We start from the raw sequence: 17,602 nt of genomic DNA, 5'->3' as shown, positions 1-17,602 counted from the left end.
CATGGTGAACCCCTGGGGCTGTCTCTCCCCTGGAAGGGGTGTTGTGCTGTCCCCATGGTTTCTGCTCTGTTCACTGCAGTGCTGTGTGATGCATGGATAAGCTTGGAGCAAGGACCCTGTCTCCTTACCTGTCTCTAAGGTGTCACACACAGTCATGGTGCTATACTAGGGATTCTCAGACTTTTGTACTGGTGACCCCTTTCACACAGCAAGCTTCTGAGTGCGACCCCCCCCCATACATTAAACACTTTTAATATATTTAACACCATTATAAATGCTGGAGGCAAAGCAGAGTTTGGGGTGGAAGCTGACAGCTCGTGGCCCCCTGAGGGTCCCGACCCCCCAGTTTGAGAACCCCTGCTATGCAAATCCTAGCAACGCCATCCAGCTGGGGGCAGTGCTGCACCCCTGCACTAGGTACCTTACAGCGCACATGGCAGTGACCTCACTCCCACTGCTGCAACGCTGGCTTCTTGCTCTGCTCCCTGCAGCATCCCACACACACTAGCTGGATTCTCCCCGGACATCTGCTGGCTCTGACTCCCTGCTGCATGGATGCATGGGGTGGCTTCTTGCTGTCAGGAAGCTAAACTGCAGACACAGGAAGTCAGGGCTTGCTCCCACCTGCATAAAGCGGAATCACCAATGCAGTTGTTCCTCCATCTCCTCTTCTGGCACCTTTTCAGCTGTATGGCCTAGCGGGTCCCAAAGTCCAGGACTGCAGGGGTCCGTCCGCCCGCGCCCCACATAACAGCACAAGTAACTCCACCAGACCAACGTTATCCATTTCCTGCAGGAGGAAGACTAGGGGTCTGGGTTCCATTCCTGGCTCTTCCACCCTCTTGGGGAAATCGCTTCAGCTCTGTGTGCCTCAGTTTCCCCATATGTGGAATGAACTGTGAGCTCTGTTAGTGTAGGGGTGGAAGGGGCTAGGCAAAGTGACCCTGCTAACTCTGGCTGGTTGTTTGTGGTAGAGGAGGGACCTTAGAACCTGAGCGGGCTCCAAGGCTTCTAAAAGAATCAAACAGGGCTTGCCAGAGCAGGGGTCCGTATAGACTAGTATCCTGGCTCTGATCATGTTGGCTTTAATTGCTCGGGGCCTCAGTTCTCCATGTGCAACACTGATGATAGCCCCACACTGCTTCCCGGGGTGTGGTGAATGTTTGTGAAGCTCGCAGACCCTGCAGGGGTGCCCCAGACCAGACTGAGAGGCAGTGACCAGCCTGGCTTCAGAGCAGGGTGTGGATGGCGGGTGTTAGTAATGCCGGCCCATGCACTGGAGCAGAAGGACAAAAAGAAATGTTGGAAAGCTGCCATATTCAGTGAGCCCCGGGCGTCCTATGCCCCGAATGAGGCAGGAGTCCCATGGGAAAAACAGCATGTTACACACACACACACACACACACTTTCTCTCTCTCTCTCTGCAGGACCGGAGCTCAGTGAGCGCTGTACATGTATCACAGGCAGGTAACCAGTGGCTAGTTAATCCCCATATAATTACAGTTAATCCCTTTTGTCCATCTGAGCCCATCATTCCACTGGTGAGACGCAGGCTTCTCTGGCCGCTTTCCCATGCGGCTCTTGGATGTTCCCCACGATCATGGGCCGAGATCAGCCACACCCTGAGCACTGCATGACCAGCTGTGGGCCGGAGCAGTGCCTAGGCTGCTGCCTGCACCCCTCCAATCTCAGCCATGCCCCACGTATCCATGGGCCCCAAGTCCTTTTCATTCAAGAGCTCACAGCGTCCAGCTTCACCTTCCCAGGCACTGGCCACACGCACTCTGGAAAGGGGGAGAGGGGAAAGAGACCATCAGAACACCAGCGAGAAGCAGGAGATTTGACTGAGGAACTGCTGCTGGCTTCATTTTTCGTGCATGGAAAAGGAGGGCTGATCGAGTGATGGAGGCCCTGGGTTGGGACGCAGGAGCGGTAGCCTCAGTTCCCAGCTCTGCCATAGACCCCTGGGGGAGTCATGTAGGCACGGATCCCCAAAGGTCTTGGGCACCTATCTCCAACTGAAATCAATGGGAGTGTGGTGCCGAAATCCCGCTCTGTACCTCAGCTGCCCAGGAGAGAGAACAGCACTGCCCTGCCTCACACTCCTTAGTGCCTGCAAGGGCCTCGGGCATCAGGTGAGGGGAGCCACGGAAGGACCTTGCTGGACGGCAATTCTCCACGGCTCTCAGGTATTGTAGAGATTAGGAACAAGGCAATCCTAGTAACGAACAGGAGAGCCGATTGCAGGGATTGAAGGCTCTGCTTGGTTTCCATTAAAGGGGCTGGGGGATGGCTGGCCACTCTGCCCACAGAACGGGAGCATCATGGCCACAAGCAAATCACCCCACATGCCATCCCCTCTTGTGTCTCATTCCTGGTTCAGAGATATTGCCTCTAGGCAGGGGCCCCTGGGGCCCTGACCAATTTGGGAACCCTCAGGTGTGGAGGCCCAAATGTTCTTTGTGCCCAGTGCCCCAGTAAATCTTAATCCACCTCCGCCTCTAGGGACAAGCGGGAGATTCAGGCTCCATGGCCCAGTCGGCCCTTGGCCTCTGCTGAGACTGCAGCCCAGGGCTATGGTACTGGAGCTATTCATGCACTAGGGATGGGGCAGAGATCCCTGGCCCATCACACCCACCAGACGGCAGCAGCTTGCCCCATGCCTGAGCCAGAGGGATGGCTCTGGGGCAGACGCCCTCTCGGCTGGTCTCTGTTGGTGTCTCCTGACTCGGGTGGTTTGGTTTGGAGGCTGAGTTTCAGAAGCCCCATGCCTGAGTCCTAAACCTAGTTGCTCACTGGACTCCATGACCCCAAGGCACCAGAACCAGCGCTTTCCCCACAGGGTGGGGCTGTGCTAGCTGCACTGGAGGGGGTTGAGCAGCACCAGGTGGTTCCAGCTGCAGTCATTTCCCTGCATTTCTAGGGTGATGTGCTCCACGGGGAGGGCAGCACGGCTGTTCCACCACTCCCCATCCAGCTCTGCCCCTGCCTGGCTGAGGTGCGGCGGGCTGGCCCTGCCTGCTTGCCGTGGTCGGTGCAAACACATGCAGCTTTGTCCCGGCAGCACAGAGAGGAGGCTGGGAACCGAAGCCAGACTTCAGGGAGGAGGGTGCAAAAACACCCCTCTCCCAAGCCATGGGTAGGCTGGGGACTGCTGGAGCCATGGACCCAGGACAGGGCCTGAGGATGCACTTAGGGCTCTGCCTTGACTCCAGTGAGTTCTGGATCAGCCCTTCATTTGTAAAAACCATGATAGGTTGCAGCTGCCCCCTCACTAATGGGCTGCCAGGAGAGTCTGGTTGTTAGAGCCAGGGACAGGGCTCAAGGACGGCCCCCACCATGGCACTGGTTCTGTGGGGGACCTGGGCAAGTGAGTTACTTGCTTTGTGCCTCAGTTTCCCCATTGCTACAATGGGGCTGATAGAGAGGCTTGATTAGTGTTTGTAACATGCTCTGGAAATAGGCGTGGAGGGGTTGAGTGCACCGCTCAGTGTGGGTAATTGCTGATTTTGTCCTTCACCCCCAGGCCACGATTCTCTCGTTTATAGGGCGGTAGCATCTAGGCCCTGCCCATTGGACTAGGTGCTGCACACACATCCAGTAAGAGACAATTCTCTGCTCCAACAAGCTTAATGGAATTCGGTGCTCGCCCCCGTGGCAATGCAGTGGAATCTCGGTGCCTAAGGCCTATGGGCTCATTTGCAAACGACTAACAAGGGGTTAGTAGTTCGAGTGAAGAATTCACTATCCCTTGAGTTTCGCACTGAAATGTTTAAGACACTGATCTTATAGAACATGAGTCAGGAACGATAACCATATTCCTGATGCCCACCTTCTGCAGCCGTTCCCAACCGCATCAATAACAATTGGGATGTGCAGGATTTCTTTTTCATTTCTTGCTAGTGCAAAAAGATAATTATACAAACTTGGAACTAGCTGTTGAGATTAGCCGCTTGCAACTCACTAAATAACACCAGACTCTGTAAAGTAGATTTGCTGCATCTCAGGACTACGCAGCAGACCCCTAGCTGTGGTAATGGTGCATTTCAGACATTAGTTGATACAGGAAGAAAAAGCATTGTTTTTGCTTTGAGGCACATGACCGCACAGTCCCACGAACCTTTGATCACTGCAGAACTGGAGGCAGCCAGCATTTAAACAGACATTGGCAGGGCAGGAGATGGAACGTGTGCATGTGAAACTCTCAGCCGGGTGAAATGAGCTGTTAGCGTGACCGAAAGGGATGGGGTTCTACAGTGGTGGTTAGGTGAGATGGGTTTTATTTCAGCCAAGGTTCTACCAACAGCTACAGGGCAGGGCAGCCTGTGACTCTGCATGAACGTGCACTGAGAAGCATCATGCAAAGCCCAACGTGCATGTACCAGTGAACAGCTTACTGTACCTTTGGGTTGCTAAGAAACTTACACAGCATACGGGTTGTCACTTCCAAACACGTGCCCTTTAAGCAAAAGGAACAGGATGTAATCACGGCTTGGACTCTGCTTTCAAGCCCACCCTTCTGGGTTTCTCCTTGGTTATCACACACGGGTTACGGGTGCAGACAACTCACCTTTTTTGGAACATGAACTGCTGTGAACTTCCTCATCAGTCCCGTGCTCCTTCCCCACTGCTCCCAAACCCAGGACCAGAATGTTTGTCTCTGAGCTACAAGATATAAGTCCTGTGTCCAGTTCTGGTGCCCATAATTCAAGAGGGGTGTTGTTAAATTGGAGAGGGCTCAGAGAAGAGCCACAAGAATGATTAAAGGATTAGAAAACCGGCCTTATAGTGACAGACTCAAGGAGCTCAAGAGAGAGGGTTAAGGGGTGACTTGATCACAGTCTATAAAAATCTGCAGGGGTAGCAAGTATTTAATACTGGGCTCTTCAATCTAGCAGGGAAAGGTCTAGCGCGATCCAATGGCTGGAAGTTGAAGCTAGACAAATTGAGGCTGGAAATAAAGTGTAAAGTTTTACCAGTGAAGGAAATTAATCACTGGGGCAATTTACCATGGGGTGTGGTGGATTCTCAGTCCCTGACCATGTTTCTAAAAGCTCTGATCTAGTTCAAACAGGAATTAATTCAGGGGCGTTCTCTGGCCTGCATTACACAGGGCATCAGGCTACATAATCACGCAGGTACCTTCTGGCCGTGGAATCTACGAAAAAAAGGGCCCAGCTTCTCCTCTGCCTTCCAGAGCGTGACATAGGACCAGCATTGATGTGACAGGGTGGTCTCCTGATTTACACGAGTGTGACTGAGCAGGATCTGGCCTGATGCCCCAACCGATGGGAATGTTCCAGTCCAAACTGCACACCAGCCTCAATCCTAACAGTGCGGCACCAGCCACACCCCAGCTGCCCAGACTCCCCAATGACAGTGAGCACGGGCCCTTCTCTCACTGAAGAGCTGGGCCCAGTATGCAACAGCTTCCTCCTTTCCTCCCATATGCGGGAGGTACAAAACCCATCCCCCAGCCAGTCAGACCCTCATTCCCTCTGTGCATTTCCGCACAGAGGACAATGTCCCTGTACTCTCACCAGGTGTCCCAGGGCACTGGCCAAGTTACCGTCCCAGTCGCCAGCATGCTTGGGTCACCCTGGACAAAGGAGGGCTGCAGCCGTGCCCGTGAATGGGAAAGGCACTGAACCGGGTGCGGGAGGCGTTATTTAGCAGAGGAAAGGGGTGGGCGGGAATGAATCTGAGGCAAGGCCAATTTATCTGACCATCAGAAAAGTTTCCTAGCTATTAAGCTCCTGTGGAGCAGCCTGGGCAGGGCAAATTGCCCAGACCGGCCCCGGCACTCGATGACAGAATGCAGGAAGGGTCTGGCCAGTGGCTGGGGATCAGAGGCACTTGGGTGCTACAAATAGTAACAGTCCGGCCCAGGGCGAGAAGAGGCCTTCTTAGGCCTTGTTACCAGTTCTGCCTGGCAGATCTGAGCTCTGTTCTCCCCTCTGCCTGTGCACGCAGCACTCCCCAGGGCTCAGGTATGCCCTTGGCTGCTGTTCTCCCAAGCAGCTGCCTCAGGAAAGGGCTCTCTCTAGGATCAAGCAATTCTCTCTGCCCCTTGCAGTGGAAATCTGTCACCGTCCTTCAGCAGCCCCTGTCCCTGCTGCATCCAAGTGCCAAGGCAGAGATTAACGAACTCTGGAGCAGAGCTCATAGGGCTGTTTCCATCCTCACGGAGTCTGGTTTTCTGGTTCTGATTTCCTCTTAGCCAGGGGACAGTTCACAGTCACAACGTTGCAGGAGAAGAACAAGCTTTGAGCCCTTGGACACAAGTCACGTGCATCCCCGCACCGTGCATGCAGCCCGTGGCACACAGGAACATACCTGAGTCCATGACGACGTTCAAGGGGGAATCGTAGGCCTGCAGGAACTGTGCAGGGCTCAGGAGATCCCGGCACTCCAGGAGGTGGCAGATGGTGTCCTGGGGAATAATTAAGTTGGGGACCTCCTCCAGAACGACATCAGGGAGGTTTGGGGGGCTCTGGAAATCAGAAGAGGCAAGAAAGCCCTCAGCCACTCAATGCCAGAGGAAAATCGCGCCTGCCGCAGCCAGCGCGAGAACTCGACTGGCCGTTCCGCCACTCACCGAGCGTGCCCACCTGTGGTGAGCTGGGCCGCTCCTGCTGTAGACGATGGAATTGAAAGTGGCTGGACAGGTCAGCGAGGGCCTATAATTCCAAAGGCAGCACCACCCTGTATGTGGGGGCATCCCAAAGATTTGGCTAGAGATGGGGCACGACAGACCTCCCAAGCTGCCCTACCCACATTAGGGGGCACTAGCAGTGCCTCCTGGCCCTTACCTTGGGGTATTTCAGCAGGTACATCCCCAGTTTCAGAAGCATCGCCAGGCACTCGCCAGTGATGGTCTCAACTGGTTCCTCGCGTGAGGTGTCGTAGCCCAGGTGCCTGCTGGGCACAGCCAGCACCTTGTAGCTCCAGTGCTGGAATAGCCGGGAGGGAATGTTGTGGGACAGCACCAGGATCTTGGGCTCCAGAATGAGGGCCCTGGGACAGGCCAGGGCAGTGGATCAGTTCCCTCTCACAGCAAAAAAGGGGTCTGTCACCCCAGGGGTTAACAGGAGGGTCGCTACCTGCCTACTGAGGCCTTGTTACATGCAAAGATGGTGCCATACTAGCCTGGCATTGCTAAAGCAGTACCACCCCCTGGTGTGGACACATTAGGCTGGTAAGAAGGGGATCACCCCAGTACAGCTGTTCCCATGCATTTAGCTGTGCCTGGTTTTCAGCCAAAGAGTTGGCTGTTTCAGCAAAAAATTGACTTTTTGTTTTTTAACTTTTTGTCTATGTTTTCCACAGCTACAAAAACCTTTTTCCAACCAGCTCTAAAGCAAACACCTGGCGGCAGGTAGGAACACCTCTGTTACCCCTTTTAATCTGCAGGGGGAGACAGAGAGCTCAATATGCAAATTAACCTGGTGGCAGGTTGGTGCAGACCCTCCAATTGCCCCTTTCCCCTATAGAGGGCACCAGAGAGAGTCTTTTCCCAGCCAGTGTCTGCGCTGTGGGGCTCCCATTTTCCCCTCCGCTGGAAGCCGGCAGCCTCTGCCCAGAGCCATGCTTCCCATCGGGGTGCACCGTGCCCACAGAGCTGTGGCTGCAGCTCCCTCTCCTGGCTGTACCCAGTAAAGATGGGCAGAGATTCAGAGATTTCAAGGCCGAATGGGACCATGGTGATGATCTAGCCTGACCTCCTGTATGACCCAGGCCAGAGAAACGCCCCGCGCCCCCCAATTCATAGAGAAAATCTTATAGGAAAACATCCGCTCTTGATTTGAAAACTTGCCAGGGAGGGAGAATCCACCATGGCCCTTGGTAAATTGTCCCAGTGGTTAATTCAAGGGTTCTCAAACTGTGGGTGGGGAGGGGGGGTCGTGAGCTGTCAGCCTCCACCCAAAATCCTGCTTCACCTCCAGCATTTATAATGGTGTTAATTATTTTAAAAAGTGTTTTTAATTTATAAGGGGGGTTGCCCTCCGAGGCTTGCTGTGTGAAAGGGGTCACCACTGCAAAAGTTTGAGAGCCACTGGGTTAATTACTCTCCCTGTTAAAAATGGATCCCTTATTCCCAGTCTGAATTTGCCTGGCTTCAATTTCCAGCCCCTGGCTCTTGTAATATCGAATTAGTCAGCTATTGCCTCCCAGCCAATAGCAGCAGAGGCATCTGCTTTTAGATCTCGAGGTTCCCAGGTTTGATCCCCGCACGCAGCCCAACTGCCATCGTCCTCGTTCATGTGCACTCTAGGGTTTGGTGAAAGACTTCTGAAATGTGGCAGCTGAAAACCCTCCAGCCACTGGCTGGCCAGCCCTCACCTGTGCTGCTGGGGCTGCATGTCTCGCAGGTCCCTCAGGATGGAGTAAAGCACCTCGCTGGAGGCCTGAAAGCAGAGCAACCACATTAGCTGCTCAACCCCCACCAATCACGTCTCAACAGACGCTCAGGGCTGCAGCCGGGTGGTGGGATGGAGGCTCCGGGCATACTGGCGAGGCTGTGTGGCCCCAATTGGTACTAGTATGAGAGGACATGAGTGAATTTGCCCAGGCTGCTAGCCCAGCTCAGCCCGAACATGCCAGCCACAGCTGCCAGGCCTGGGGGCAGGAGGAATTGAGGGCGATGCAGCACAGTGAGCTGCTAAAAGAGGGATGGGCATGGGGCATTCAGATTCTGGCGTGGGGGAGACAGACCTGCGGTTCTTACATGTGGAGTGGGTGAGCTAAGTTTGAGGCCCTTAGATTGTGGGGTTAGGGGGCAAGGCTGGGGGACGGGCCCTCACATTGTGGAGTTGGGAGGGGTGGGGGATAGACCCTTAGATTCTGATGTTTGGGATGGGTAATGGGTCCTTTGATTAGGGGACTGGAGGGGATATGGGGCGAGGCTAGGGTGGGGGATGAGCCCTTAGATCTGGGACTGGGGAGGATGGGGGTCTGGGGCGGGGGCAAGGGCAGTGGTTTTCCAATGAGGTTTGGGGGGTTCTAGCTCTCGCTTCCCACCTTCCACAGCTGTTCTCTGTCTTGTTGCTGCCCCCCCACACACACACACGCCAGGCTCAGTGTAGGGTGATTGGTTTGGAGGGAGAGATGGGGAGACGGGGTGCAGGGTGTTTCACATAGGGTGACGTGGGGTGAGGTGGGGAGGAACGGGACTGGGGATCAGAGCTGGGTGCAGCCTGCGAAGGACAATCCTAAGCCATCTCATAACCCCTCCAGGGCTCCCCCAGTTTCCAGTCCCTTTCTTTGATGTTCCCATCCATCCGCGGGCTGGCCGGCCCCATGCCCGCCTGCCCCGTACCTCCAGGGTGTGCACCACATAGGTGGGGTAGAGCAGCAGGAGGCCCGTGACCCCCTCGCCCTGGTAGTAGCGCTGCAGACTCAGGAAGAGACGGTGCCAGTACCCTGTGGAGAACCCAGAGCGCATACAGTGTTTGCTGGCTGATGCCACCCCCCAGCCCCCACCGGGCTAGTGCAGGCCCTGGCTCCTGCAGCTGCCTCCTTCTCCAGGCTGCAGGATCCCTCCTGCCCTTGCCCCTCACCCAGTGCACTGTAAAGGGGTGGGGGAAGGAACCCCTGTGTGACGGCCCCAGGGCCCTGCCCCGTTCAGAGCACCCATGGCACAGCAGTCTCTAGCAGTCAGAATGGGAACTCCTGAGCTGCCTGGGGCTAGTTGCAAACCAGTATCAGGCATGTTGGCATCTCCATGTTCCTCCAGGAGGCTGCATGTCGCCCTCCCTCACTAGGGGCCTGGAATCGGCTCGCTCAATGATGGGGGCCAGAGCCCACCAGCCTGCACAGCAGCACCCATGTCTGCAGTGTGGCCCAAGCCATCCTTCCCTGAGTGTCCAGCCTGGGCTTTCCATGCACACTGCCCTCTGGCAGGGCCAGAGTGAGGCACAGGTGTGATGGGCCTGAGCCCAGGGCCCTCCCCCTGCCCCCATGGGCTGACATTAGACTCCCACTTGGCCTTTAAAAGAGAAATGATCATTTTTCCAGCCCACAAATGTGACCTGTGGATGACAGCAGCCTGAGATGCTAAGAGTGTCCCATGCATCTCAATGGGGTGCTAACTGTGACACCTGCTGCTTTGGGGTATCCCATCCCAGCAACTGCACCCCAGCAGATAACCCTGCACATGCGGAGCCCTCACTGCTGTCACTCCACCACGGCTGTGCTGGGTGGGGTCATACACAGAAGGGTGGGTAGGAGGCCGAGTCTTCCCTTCTCCGGCACAGCTTCCCAACCCCATGGAGAAAGCAAGTGGTGTTCTGGGGAAAGCGCCAGCCCAGCAGCTGGCTCACATGACAGTGTCTCAGACACAGTGTGTCACATAGCCATTTAGTCGTAGGCAGCGCTGGCCAGGCGCTGCAATGCAGCGTGTGGTCGGGAGCTAGTGTGCGCATGGCCCTTGTTCCATTTCAGGCCCTCCTGCCCTCCACTGATGTGTCTATTGAAGAAACAAGCTGAGGCGCTTACCTGCTAAATCCTGTTTGTCGGCCAGCTCCGGGGAGATCTTAGCCAGAAATACCAGCCTGTGCAGAAGCAATTTCTAGAGGGGAAGAGAGAGGCCAGCTGTAATTCAGGCCTTGTGAAGGGAGGTTGCTGCCAGTGCCAGGCGGAAGATGAAGGCTATCCACATGAGGCACTGAGACAGAGGAAAGGAGAAATGGGACGGGACGGGAGGTACCATGCCCTTGGGAGGGCTCCAGTGCTGAGTCCAGTGGGGGCTGGCACACGTGTTGTAAATGGTACAGGTGCTTGTACTTGGGGACATGTAGTATCAGGGGATGGGATAGCTCAGTGGTTTGAGCATTGGCCTGTTAAACCCAGGGTTGTGAGTTCAATCCTTGAGGGGGCCATTTAGGGATATGGGGCAAAAATCTGTCTGGGGATTGGGCCTGCTTTGAGCAGGGGGTTGGACTAGATGGCTTCCTGAGGTCCCTTCCAATCCTGGCATTCTATGACTCAGGGAGCTAGGATGTCCCTTCTGGTCCTAAGGCTGCCCACTCTGTGCCCCTCTTCTCTGGGACATGTGCACCCAGACACATGCTCAACCGGGACAGGATGGGCAAGTGAGCACGTGGCTCTGGATTGGCTTTGCAATGTCGTGGGGAAGGATCTTATAAATGAATTGACCCCCCCATGGCCTAGTTCCCAAATGGGCCTCTCCCCTAAGGCAAGGAGATCTTGGTCAGTGTCACAGGACTCGTGCCAGCTCCTCAGCAACCCTCCAAAGCATTGGGCTCCCAGTGCAGGATCCCCATGGAAACTATATGGGAGCTTCTAGGATAGCTTGGAATGTGTCCAGAATGCTACCACTGTGGACAACAAATGTGTCCCTCTCACAGGCAGGCTGGGGGATCAGCACATGCCTTTCATCCTGGGAGGCGGTGCCCCAAGTCAGGATGGGGTACCCGGGTGGGGGGGTGCTGGCACCGTGGGAAGGAATGTTGCCCTGTTCCTCTCCTGTGAGATTTCCATCTCAGAGGGATCAAGTGGGCTAGCGCCTTTCCCCAGCACTCAACTCGTGCAGGAGGAACCCGGCAAAGGGCATGCAGCGCTGCATCAGTGTAAATTTCCCCAGCAGAGAACAGGGGCACCGTATGCTGAACCGCACCTTTGTCTGTGTGCATAGGGATGTATGGGTAGGGTTGTGTTTGGTTTGCTCTATAACTAATCCATGAGGATCCTCAGGTCCAGGCTCCTGGTGGGAGCTGTGGGGCACTCAGCAGCATCTGACAAAATTGGCCATTTCGCCTGTGTCTGCAAAGAGCGGAGAGTTTGCAACAAAACCACCACCGGAGGGCTTCTGCTGACATTTCTGGCAAGCGCCTTCTCCTGGGGAAGGAGACAGGCAGGAATAGAAAGGTCCTGGGGAGCATTCGGAGCCTGGGGAAGCTTGTGGCTGGATGTGCCTGTCTCAGAACATTGAAGTTCCCCTGTCAGGGGAAGGTGACTTGGCTGTGAAGGGGGTTGACTTGTGTACACTGAAAATTACAGAAAAGATAAATTTCAGTTGATTCCTTTTTGGAATGGCTGAATTGAAACAGATGCTGTGAGATGAGCGAGAATAGTGCTCTTTGCATTACAGTGGTGCTTAGAGACCCCTGACCAAGGGCAGGGTCCCCTGGTGCAAGGTGCTGCATATACCCATAGTGAGAGACACCCCCCGCCCCAGGGAGTTTACAGTCTAACCACACAAGCAGACCCAGGAAGTGGCGTTATTCCTGTTCTACAGATGGGAAACAGAAGCACAGAGTGATTAAGGTGCTCAACAATGACTCAGGGATTGAGCCACTGAACGGGAGCTGACCCCAGATGTGTCTGTTCCCCAGTTACCTCTGAAAATCTCAACCCAAGTAACGTGCCAAAGGGTCACCCAGGGAGTCAGTGGCAGAGCCAGGAGCTGGACCCAGATGCCCCAGTCCAATAGCAGCCCTTAGTTATTGACTTTCTGCCCAAGAGAGCTGATCTCACACATGCTGTGCTGGGTTGTTGCAGGCAGTCAGTGATGATGGACTAACGGATTTCCTGTCCAACGCTTTCTTGTCCTGTGCACCTGTTGCTGTATCCGGACAGCACTGCGCAGTTGCTTTGCACTGGGGATGTGAGAAAGTCCCTTTTGGAATGGTTGACCGTGATTTGATTTGCCATCTCGCCCTTGGAAATGGCCAGTTCACCCTAAAGAGAGTTGGGATTTCTCTACCTATTTAAAGGGCTGTAAAACTGAAGCTTTCCTGAGCCACCAAACATTTTCTGCACCCTCTGGGAGGTGACAGAAACGCAGCATGAACTGGGAAAGGGGATTTGAAAGAGGCTTGTTCGGATGCCAGTCAGAAAAGCTCCCAGAGCTACTATCCAGGCAGCCCTACTGTGGCCACAAATAACCAGCTATTTGCAGAAGCCAGATTCTGCTGTTACTCCTCTGCCCATTCTCCCCGAGTAGCTCACTGACTTCAGTGCAACTACTACCGAGTAGGAGGAAGTGTCAGAAGCTGGGCTGTACAGAGGTTACAGACTCTAGGAGCTAGAGCTGAAAGGAGCTGCAGGGTTTGGGGCCTTGAAGATTCTAAGTTTCTAGACACAGATCCTCCCGCTGAAATCAGTGGACACTAGGAGCCTAAATACCTTTGTGGATCTGGACATGACTGAGTGGAGAAACTCCAAAGCCCAATTGACATAGCAATGCTGCCCAAGACAGGGGCTCGGTGACAGCATGGGCCTCTCCTCCCCCAGTTACAGCATGGTGAAAGGAGCAGTGCTGATGGGCTCTACCCATGTCCCTGTGAATAGGTTGAAATGCTCTAGGATCTGCAGCCTGCAGCTCTGAGCTCTAACGCACTCCTGTGCAGTGTAGGAAGCCCCCCCAGCCCTCCACCACTGGCAAGCTCAGCCTGCCGCACACATGCCAGTAAAAGGAAGATCGAAGCCCTGATGTGGGGAGCTTACTGAGATCACATTGTGCCAACCTACCCACAGCTGCGTGGGCCGTCTCCCAGCCTAGCTCTGCCAATATCCCAGTCTGTCCCCACACCGTGCGCTGGAGACACAGGAGACACTGACTGTATCCTCCTTGGCAGTGGGGGCCCGCCTGCTGAGCATGTGCTGAAGGAGATTTGTCCGGCCCTTCTCCTGTGGTGACGCCTTCGGTTTCATCTGCCCCGTTTTCTCCCGACCAGCCATGCCCCCCCTCGCGCCCATCCTCTGGCTGCACAGAAAAAGCACTAACGGCCCTCAAGACAAATCCAGAATTGCTGCGTGGCCTCTTAGAAAACAGCTCTTGCTGCCTGGTGGTCACAGTGCAGAAAGACGTGGGTGCCAACCAAGTACCACAGCCTGGAGTCCCAGTCACACTGGCTGGGAGCAAGGCAAGACTTTGGCCAAGCAGCAGCTTCGAGCTGACAAAAGGTTTTCGGTATCTTAGCAGCAGAGCCCAGGCTCTTACTGTTTAGCCCTTTTGTCTGCATTGTTTGCTGGCATTTTCCGTTGGCGTGTTAGCTGGCAGGGGGCAGCGGTTGCTCAGGCAACACGTGGCATGAGAGATCCTTTCTTTCCTGAAGGCTTTGAGAGGTTCTAGGACACCAAGGGCTTTGTGACAGCTGTTAGCTGAGTCTCCCTCCGGGCAAGATGCAGGGCACAGCAGGCTGTATGGCCACAACTAGCAGGTGTTTTTATTGCTGCCTCTTGAGCACTGTGCTTTAATGTGCAGGTGAAGGTCAGGGAGGCTGAGCAGTGGTAGATCCTCCAGCCTGGGCAGCACTGGTGAGTTACAGGAGCTAGGGCTGGCTCCTCATTTAGCTGCGTTTCCCCAGTTTGCAGATCTCCCTTTCAAGTGGCCTGCTCAGGAGTTAGAAGGGCCGGGGAGTTGGGGTGGATTAGGGGAAGGCAGGGTCCCTGCCTTTGGGGCTACATTAGGGCTGCCTGGGTGGGTCAGTATGACATTGAGCTCCTGCGGAGTCAAACTGCAAGACGTCAGCGTGCGCCAGGGAGCGCTAAGCGTATGGCAGCAGGGCACACATGGGCAGGCTGCAGCACTGGAGGTCCACGCCCCAGCTTGCTATGCACCAAGTGCTCATGCAGGCCTGCCGAGCTGGGGCTGTACCATGGTCTCTGCGGATCCAGCCCAGAAGGGGCCGCATACCAGGTACCGGGTGCTGCGTTGTATATTCCAGACCCCACAAGCCATGCAACGTGGCCTATCTCACTCCCTGTGCTGCGAAGCTCATCAGGCTGCAGCACGGTCCCTAAAGGAGAGACGCTTTGTCCTTGCAGCCCTTGGCCCTGCCCCCCAGGCCCTTGGTGTCCAAGTGTTTCCTCACAGAGAGCCCCCCACCACCCCCACCGCCATGATGGGAGCTCTGCACGGATCCCGGTAGGAGGCTTCCTCCAAAGTCTTCACTCCAGAGTGGGATTTGACCCTTCCACTGCCAGGAAAGAAGCCAAGGGTTTGGCCCTCAAAGTCCCCCTGCTTCCGCTGCCCAACGGTGCCTCCTCGGCCAGGGCGGCACTGCCAGGGACTCTCCTGCCGTGGGATGCCTCAAGGTCAGGCGTGGGGGAAAGGACTGGGGACAGAGAGAACTACCAGAGGGGGGATCATGAGGAGACACTGACCCCGTGGACGTAGGAAATAGTTAATACTTAGTACAGGGAGTATGGGGGGAGCTAGGCCTGGAGGTGAGTCCAAGCGTCAACCGGCATGTGGCACAAGGCCTGGCTGATGGGCAGAGTGATGGAATTTGCTGGGTCTGATTGCATTGATTTCTTTGATGCTGCCCTCCAGCACAGCCCATGGAAAGCCCCTTGAAAACTGCCCTGCCCCTTCAGTGACCCCATTGTCTTGTCCTCAAACATGCAGGCCTGGCCCGGCCCTCAGCTGTCCCATGTTCAGGGGTGCCTTGTGACCCCTTTCAGTGTTCCTTGGTGGCCTTTCCCTATCTCTCCCCACCAGCCCACTCTCCTGCTGAAAGGCCCCATGCCTCATAAGAGCAGCCATGCCAGATCAGACCAATGGTCCAGCTAGCTCAGTATCCTACAGTAGCCAAGGCCAGATGCTTCAGAGGTAATGACCAGAACAGGGCAATTACCGAGTGATCCATCCCGTTAGCCAATCCCAGCCTCTGGCAGTCAGAGGTTTAGAGACACCCAGAGCATGGGGTTCGGTCCCTGACCATCCTGGCTAATAGCCATTGCTGGCCTTATTTTCCAGGAATTTATCTAGTTCTTTTTTGAGCCCTGTTATAGTCTTGGCCTTCACAACATCCCCTGGCAATGAGTTCCATGGGTTGACTGTGCATTGTGGGAAGAAATACTTCCTTTTGTTTGTTTTAAACTTGCTGTCTGTTAATGTCATTAGATGATCCTGATTCTTGTGTTATGTGAAGGAGTAAATAACACTTCCTTATTCACTTTCTCCATGCCAGTAGGCTTCTTTCAGCCACTGCAAGCTGGTTGGATCCCCCATTTAGAGCACATGGACACTGCTCCTAGATCAGCCTGTACTCCTGCCTGTGCATGACCCATGTTGCTTTTCCCCCTTCTCTGTGTCTAGCCTCTTTACTGCCAACCTATCAAAAGCTTCTTGTCAGTTGGTGGGGTGGTGATGTCACAAGGTAAGTCAACCAATCATCATCCTTCCATCTCCCTATTGGACTGTGATATGATGTCAGAGGTGAGTTGACCAATCACCCATTCCTCTGCCTGCCGCCTTCCCACTGGAATGTGACATTAAAGGCATATCAGCCAATCACTGCCTACCTTCTCCCACCGCCTTTTATCTGCATATTGTAATGTGATTGGTGAATATGTCCTGTTCTTGAATTAACAGCCTAGTCTTTGTTGGCCTCCTTGAGGCATGCAGGGCCTGGCTGCTGGCCCACTCCCTGGCATGAGATCAGACCTGCAGCATTTGGTCACTATCCTGGGAACAGCTGGGGGACTCGTGTCAGTACAATACAGGGGGTGTGGGGGTATTTCTCAGCACGTGCTGCAGTCCTAGCCGCTGTTGCTCACTCTTGGTTTTTCTCACGCTACAAGGCCAGTGCAGACCTTTAATTTGTAGCCTGCAGAGCCATTCATATCCCATGGGGCCAGTTCCCTGCTTTCCTAGGACCTGACACCGCAGCCTGCCGCTGGCCTTCCATGCAGGCCAGATCCATCCTGTTTGCCTGAACGTCACTCCAACAGGCCCAGCTGGCTGTTCACACCCCCCATGCTGGGGTCCTATGGCTGCACTGCCAGCCATTGGCCACACACACAGAGAATGGTTTCTAAAGCAGATGCAGGTCTTGCAAAAGCCGCCCCCCCGCCGCCCCCTAGCCAAAGGGCCCAGCAAGTGAGAGCGGGATGCAGCGGGGCTGAGAAGAGGGACAGGGATGGCTCAAACCCAGTAAAGCATGACACATACACACACCCTCGCTACACACAAACCTTTCGGATGGCCTTCTGCTGCTCCCTCGCCAGCCCATACACTGAGAACCTGGCCTTGAAAGCAAACTCCTCCAGCTCGTACTGAATGCTCAGGGCTCGCTTTGTCCTGGATGCCATGGCTGCAACCTGCGGCCGTTGCTTAGTGACTGTGTCATGATAACAAAGGAGGCCTGGGGAGCTTTGCCAAGGGCCCGCCCACTGCAGCCCGGTGGCACCAGGGCACTGCTGGTATACATGCCTCCCTGTTCGACCCCCCCCCCCAGGCTGTCCAGGGAACCCTTTCCCATTGGGGGAGGGGTGGCTGGGGTGCAGTGCAGCATGTGGATAAAAATAAATCCCATGATGCATTTTAGTTTAAAGGTAACGTTGTGTCTGTCTGATGACCCTAGGAAGCCACCGATCCTTTGTGCAGCAGAGGCAGTGCCCGGGCAAGCTTCCCTGCCCATGTGTTGCAGCTCAGCTCACTGCTAGGGTTAAATCAAGCTTCAGTGCCAGGGGGAACCTTCGCCTCTCTGCCCAGTCGGCCTGGCCCAGTGGTTAGGGAGCTAGTGGAACTGGAGCAAAGCTGGGGGGGGGTCAGTTTCTGGCTCCATCACAGACTGTGCCTATGGGCTTGGGGAAGTCACTTAATGTGTCCCCCGCTTGCATAATGGGG

General features: G+C 55.1%; 1 protein-coding gene across 4 annotated transcripts; it reads right to left on the bottom strand.

Moving 5' to 3' along the window:
• Positions 1-1,477: 1,477 nt before the first annotated feature.
• Positions 1,478-17,064, bottom strand: LOC127032262 (testis-expressed protein 47-like). Of its 4 annotated transcripts, XM_050919433.1 has the most exons (8): positions 13,585-13,909; positions 10,498-10,570; positions 9,320-9,423; positions 8,344-8,408; positions 6,813-7,017; positions 6,337-6,493; positions 4,403-4,459; positions 1,478-1,784 (listed from the first exon to the last, which is right to left on the bottom strand). In XM_050919433.1, exons 1-7 carry the CDS (start codon positions 13,720-13,722, stop codon positions 4,422-4,424), a joined length of 780 nt encoding a protein of 259 aa, XP_050775390.1. In that variant the 5' UTR covers positions 13,723-13,909; the 3' UTR covers positions 1,478-1,784; positions 4,403-4,421. The 4 variants fall into 4 exon arrangements, with proteins under 4 accessions (XP_050775390.1, XP_050775391.1, XP_050775389.1 ...); XM_050919434.1 differs by lacking the exons at positions 4,403-4,459; positions 13,585-13,909 and adding an exon at positions 16,948-17,064; XM_050919432.1 differs by lacking the exon at positions 4,403-4,459 and having other exon boundaries at positions 13,585-13,908.
• Positions 17,065-17,602: the final 538 nt, after the last annotated feature.

This window comes from Gopherus flavomarginatus, chromosome 12 (assembly GCF_025201925.1).
Source record: "Gopherus flavomarginatus isolate rGopFla2 chromosome 12, rGopFla2.mat.asm, whole genome shotgun sequence".
NCBI classification, from domain to species: domain Eukaryota; kingdom Metazoa; phylum Chordata; order Testudines; family Testudinidae; genus Gopherus; species Gopherus flavomarginatus.
Note: the sequence above shows the minus strand (reverse complement) of the source record. Positions and strands in the feature narration are given on the sequence as shown.